Source organism: Micropterus dolomieu, linkage group LG22 (genome assembly GCF_021292245.1).
Source record: "Micropterus dolomieu isolate WLL.071019.BEF.003 ecotype Adirondacks linkage group LG22, ASM2129224v1, whole genome shotgun sequence".
Taxonomy (NCBI): Eukaryota; Metazoa; Chordata; class Actinopteri; order Centrarchiformes; family Centrarchidae; genus Micropterus; species Micropterus dolomieu.
This window is the reverse complement of record NC_060171.1, coordinates 25,083,372-25,089,063: the sequence shown is the minus strand read 5'-3', so window position 1 is coordinate 25,089,063 and position 5,692 is coordinate 25,083,372. Positions and strand designations below refer to the sequence as shown.

Below are 5,692 nucleotides of genomic sequence, written 5' to 3'. Positions count from 1 at the left end.
GGACCCTTTTTTATTAACACACACGCTTGTACACTTTCATTCAACTCTCAAACTCAGTTTTTGTCATCATATCATATTATTTATTATTCTTTCTACATGATATATCTATATGGCCTACATGCAGTCAGGCATAAAGTGTGGACTGCGGTCATGTACCAGTAAACTCGCGTTGGATGTTGTACACTCCCGTACAGTAGGTGGCAGTATGCACCTCAGCTCTCTGTTGGGTTGCGACAAATTGACAGGACGAGGCAGACATCAGGCTAAGTGGGGATCAACAAACAAATGAGAAGAGTGCGAGGTGAGTCAGTGTACTCCTTTGACATCACAGTGTGTGTGAACCTTTCACAGATATAAAAGTGGCTCTGACATGGTTCATGAAAATGTTACGCGACGTTCAGCAAAGACGTTAACGAGTAACGTTGGACAACTAGCGATATTTTGTTGTAGCATGTAGCTTATATGACGTCGGGGATTCAAACGCCGTTTTCAACTTAAAGAAAGATCGACTGTTAAACTGTATGTTAACAGTAGGCCTATGTGCTTTAGTTACAACAATGATATTTAACCCCCCCCATCAAATCTGTGGCATGTTAGCAGGTTGCAAATGCATCATTTGTGCATACCAAACAGAGGTGAGTATAGGAGAAAGACTTGCCCCCCTTTGCATGCCGTTGTTGATGTGCTTGTGAATGTTTGTCTACCCTAAGGTGTGTGAGTGAGTGATTGGGAGCTGGGGTGGATGGGAATATGTCGTAGGTGTGCTGGGTGTGTTAGACTTGGTATAATTTATTATTAACAGAACTTATTCGCTTTAACTATTAGGTTACCCTTTGTCAATCTATTTCTGTTAAATTCTGTGCAACAAAAATTCGGGGGAAAGGTGAGCACCCAAGGCTGCCAAAACAAACAATTAACTAAACCAACCAACCCACTCATCTACAGGAGATAAAACAGGCTGAGAGCAGAGTTAAAAAAGAAATGCACTGTCACTCTCATGTTCTTTCCACTGTTGAAGAAGTACGGTGTATTCTAATATTTAATATATGGAGACAGAAAAAAGATTTTTATATTTAGTTGAATACTTGCACTGAAGACTAAAGTGCCATAAATGCCTATTCTGGAGCTCTTCAAACTTTTTCTGTTCTGCTTTTTTTTTTTCAGGAGCCCTGATCTAACGTTAATGGTGAAAGTGGAGAAGTGAGAGAAGTTTTTACATAATGGAGGCTGTAGCTGGCTTCCTAAATGTATTCCACATCAAGACCAGTGGATTGTCTGTGTCACTTAGCCTCTTCCTCATTTTTCTGGGTCTTCTCTACTGGTGAGTAAATGCTTCAGTTTCCCTATCTGTTTGTAATGCTTCAGCTGCTGTGAAAATGAAGTCAATAATTTAATCTAAAAATAACCTAAAGAACATTCTTTTTAAATGATGGGGATATGTGAGGCTTCATTCTTCACTGTGCTTTTATTCTTTTCATTCATCACTTATCAACACACCTCTGTGCTCTGTTATCTAGGTATTCAGTTTACCCCTTTTCGGTCCTTTCTCGATGTGGCATCAAACATCCAAAGCCACTACCTTTCTTAGGCAACATATTCATGTTTCGCCAGGTAAGATATTGCTATAATTTCCGTCAAACTGAAATTTAATTCCTGTCTGTAAAATCTGTTTGGACTGTTAAGACATTTTACCCATTGATGTGACAAACATCTTTGCAACATATTACAACACTTTTACACATTTTTGCATTGAAGAAAACTCAAAAGCAGCAATATATGTTGTACTGTTCAACCCCCAAATAAGTTAACGTGTTAATAATTTTTGTTTTTGTGACAAGGTCTTCATGATTATTCAGTACTGTGTTTTACTGAGAAGATCATTTTTCTACTTGATCAAAATACATCATTTTTAATATTTAAAGAAAAAAAAATGCACTCTGTTTTCATTTAACATTAAATAATGATGCTCTGTGTTTTCATGGGACACAGATGTGTCTCTGCACAGCAGATCCTGATGTGATCTAGTTACTCAGTTCACACTTTCAACAAGACACGTGCACCCATACAAATAAATAAACCCATGCACAGGTTTTCACAAATGTGATCCATGTACGAATGTGAACTTCATATCTTTCTTTCTCCTCCGTGTGCGTTTAGTTTTGGTATAGGTATGTTTCAGTAAAGGGTCACAATGTTACTCGTTCTACAATTTCCATTAAGACAACAGCCCGATTATCAATCTCTTCTCCAACATGTAATGATTTCATTCTTAAGAAGAGCCTCCCTGGTTCCTTTCTGATGTTGTTCTTTAACTTTCTTCTCAGGATATTTTCAAACCTCTCAATGAGCTCATAAAGACACATGGCAGGGTTTGTGGGTAAGTATAGGAAATACTTTCTGGATCAGCATCTTATTAAATGATGGTCTGAAGATTTGCACTGGTAAAAACGTATGTTAGCCACATTAAGTATTTGATTTGACTGAGGCTGTGCTTGTTATATTTTAGGTATTATTTGGGCCGCAGACCGATCGTGGTGATAGCGGACCCTGACATGCTCAGACAAGTGATGGTCAGGGATTTCAGCAGCTTCCCTAACAGAATGGTGAGAACGTTTTACCAAAGTATGCACACATACATTATGTGCTAACTCATGAATCTAACGTAAGCATTCTATGATGTAGTGATAAAGGATGTTTGTACTCTCCTGTCTCTCTGTGCAGGCTATTCGCTTTGCCACCAAGCCCATGACTGACTGTCTGCTCATGCTGAGGAATGAACGCTGGAAGAGAGTGCGGAGCATCCTGACCCCATCATTCAGTGCTGCCAAGATGAAAGAGGTGAGATATGAATGTGGTCTTAAGTTTTCCAATTATAAAAGCAGATTATAAATGGCTACATTACCCACCTCACAGACATCTGAGGGAAAATGTTTTTTGTTTTGATAAGTTTCTGTCTTTCACAGATTGAGGGTAAGAAGTGTGGAGGACGACAGACAGTTAAGATAAGATTAACTGTAATGTAAAATATTTTAGGTAAGATTTTAACAGAAAATGTATAAAGGGATGATAATGAAATCACACTTTCTTATATAACTAAAGCTCCATTTTGGTGAAACTAAATGAGTGTTTTTGGGAGTTAAGGGTGAAGCGTGGTTGCCTGGTACTGCTGATAAACATGTCTAATGAATTTATGGCTGCACTGCCCTGCTGCTTTCAACTGCAGTAAATATCAGATCTGCATCATTTTGGAGAGAGTTTATCGGTCCAGGTGCAATGAGAGGAGAGGATATTGAAGGCACCCTTTGTTGATAAAGGGGATATTACCAAGGCGTGCTGAGTTGGTGGTTCATTTGTTTGGTCTAAATTCTCTTTTTCTGTCTAAACACAATCTCAATTTTTGGAGGGTTCCTTGTGCTCTTCTTTATTCTCTTCTTTTAATTACTCAAATTAATGAAATTGTTTACTTTAAAGTTGAATGAAACCACATACATTTTCTTTAACTTTGTTTTCAGCCAGCTGAACAATCATGTTTACTGCAAGTCTGCAGTTAAAGTTCATCTTTTATTTACATCTTTAAGCAGTATCAGTATGTGTTTTTATTGGTTTGATTTACAAAGAATTTTGTGTAGTGTCAGTAGGGAAGCACTTTTGCTTGGCGCGCTGTCTGTGGTCCGCTGCCAGAACACCGGCTGCTTTCTGTTCAGGTGCCGTCGTGCTGTTGCCGAGGCGACATAAGTTTCGTTTTACGGTGGACGAACGGTAACATTACAGAGTTGTTGTTTTCTTTAGCTTGAAATAATCCCAGACTTTGGACACTTTATTCTTCAGCAGGGACTGGCTCAAATAGTGGCATCGGCAGCTACCAGTGTCATTTCCGGTGGCAGCTTGAGATGCCGCGGCATCTGCCTCGGTTATCTGCGGCATTTCCGGTAGCAATCTAAAAATGCCACAGGTTTTCCCTGAAGTGCCACGGCACCTTTCGCTGTTTATGTGATATTTCTGGTGAAACCGACATGCCACAGATTCACCCAGGCACCTGCCGTTGTTTAATAATATGTTAGCAACAGTAGTTTATTATGCAATATATAATATTGTGCATTTCTTCATGTAAACAGCAAGAGTCGCGTTTAATGTCCGCATTGTTTGGTGCAATACAGTTGGTAGTTTAACCTAGGTAATTATTGTGTGTGCAGAGTTGTTACTATTAGCATTATATTTAATATTAAATTCATATTTAATGTGGTTTTCATTGTATTAGATCTTTTTCTCCTTTCTACCAGCAGGTGGCAGTATTTAAATGAATGTCCGGTTTGTGTCTTTGTTAACTGTTTTAAATCCAGGTTACCGATACAGATGTATTTATTGTTCTTCATTTCATTTGTTTTTTAATTATTAAGGATTAATTTGTAACCTAGTTACCATCTTCATTCACCCACAGCCCAGCGTTAAACCTGCTTCCCCTTCTGTTCTAACCTGGTTCTGCTGTCAGCTTCTTAGCAGCTCAGGCAACAAACACATCAGAAATGTCATACAGATCATCTGGCCAAAATAATGATTTACCACTGTGCTATATGTACTGTGTAAATACTGTTTTGGGAGGTGAGTGTATGAGAAATTGACTGAAACATGGAGAGCACAGCTATCTCACAATTTTGACATGTCTCACATTTTTCTTCTCCATTTATAAGGCACAAGGTAAATTTAATCATCACGTTACAATAGGGTTGTAAAATGAAATGAAGTTATACACTCCACTGTGTATAATATACAACATTTGTGAAATGCATGCCACATTATGGCAACCATTTCACATCTGAAACATGTACAGAGGTACGCGAAAGTTTGGGAAACCTTTAGAATTTTCGGTATTTCTACAGACATGTGATCTAAAACCTAAAAATACTTTTTAACACAATTCACACAGAGTAGAAGAGACATAAATAGTATCCTTGCGGCAAATCTATGTGAACTTTAGCTTTCAGGTTCTGAGAAAAATAGTTGTTGATGCTCATCGAGGCTGGAAAAGGTTGCAAAACCATCTCTAAAGAGTTTGGTCTCCACCAATCTGCAGTCAGATAAACTGCGTACAAATAGAGGAAATGTCAATGCATTTAATTAATCGATTTTATCGATGAATCATTTAATCCATTTAAGTGTCAGTGTGCTTTTTAAGTTTGTGGAACCACATTGACATTTTCCTAAATTTTGTGGTATTTATGGAGCACTTTTTCACTAAAGCAATAATTGGAAGATTTGAGTGTTTCTTCCCTTTCCTAGAAAGTATCAGCAGCTATGACAAGTGTCACTGTCTGTTATTTTCCTGTAGATGGTTCCGCTCATCAACACAGCCACCGATGCCCTGATGAACAACTTGAATGTTTACGCTGAGTCAGGAGAGGCATTTGACATCCACAAGTAATTATGCACGCAATGATCAGAGGCTATAAGAGTTGTCTTTATAAGTCATATTTCTATTTATGTGTGTTTGTGTGTTGCAGGTGTTTTGGCTGCTTCACTATGGATGTCATTGCCAGTGTGGCATTTGCAACTCAGGTGGACACTCAGAACAACCCAGATGACCCGTTTGTCCGCCATGCGCAGATGTTCTTCTCCTTTTCTTTCTTCAAGCCCCTCATTCTGTTTTTCCGTCAGTCCAATTCATGCAGCATATACACACACACACACACACACA

The 5,692-nt window shown here is 38.5% G+C and overlaps 1 protein-coding gene across 5 annotated transcripts in view; it reads left to right on the top strand.

The window, feature by feature from the left end:
* Positions 1–5,692, top strand: part of tbxas1 (thromboxane A synthase 1 (platelet)) — an 11,131-nt gene that overhangs the window by 1,299 nt on the left and 4,140 nt on the right. For 3 of the 5 annotated variants that reach the window (XM_046038535.1, XM_046038533.1, XM_046038534.1), the window contains exons 2-8: positions 1,165–1,321; positions 1,518–1,611; positions 2,325–2,377; positions 2,507–2,603; positions 2,722–2,838; positions 5,327–5,415; positions 5,499–5,647. In XM_046038535.1, coding sequence (XP_045894491.1) covers positions 1,221–1,321; positions 1,518–1,611; positions 2,325–2,377; positions 2,507–2,603; positions 2,722–2,838; positions 5,327–5,415; positions 5,499–5,647 — 700 coding nt within the window. In that variant the 5' untranslated portion in view covers positions 1,165–1,220. Of the gene's footprint in view, positions 1–108; positions 302–330; positions 636–1,164; positions 1,322–1,517; positions 1,612–2,324; positions 2,378–2,506; positions 2,604–2,721; positions 2,839–5,326; positions 5,416–5,498; positions 5,648–5,692 lie in introns of those variants that run through there. The other 2 variants (XM_046038531.1, XM_046038532.1) reach the window with 2 other exon arrangements.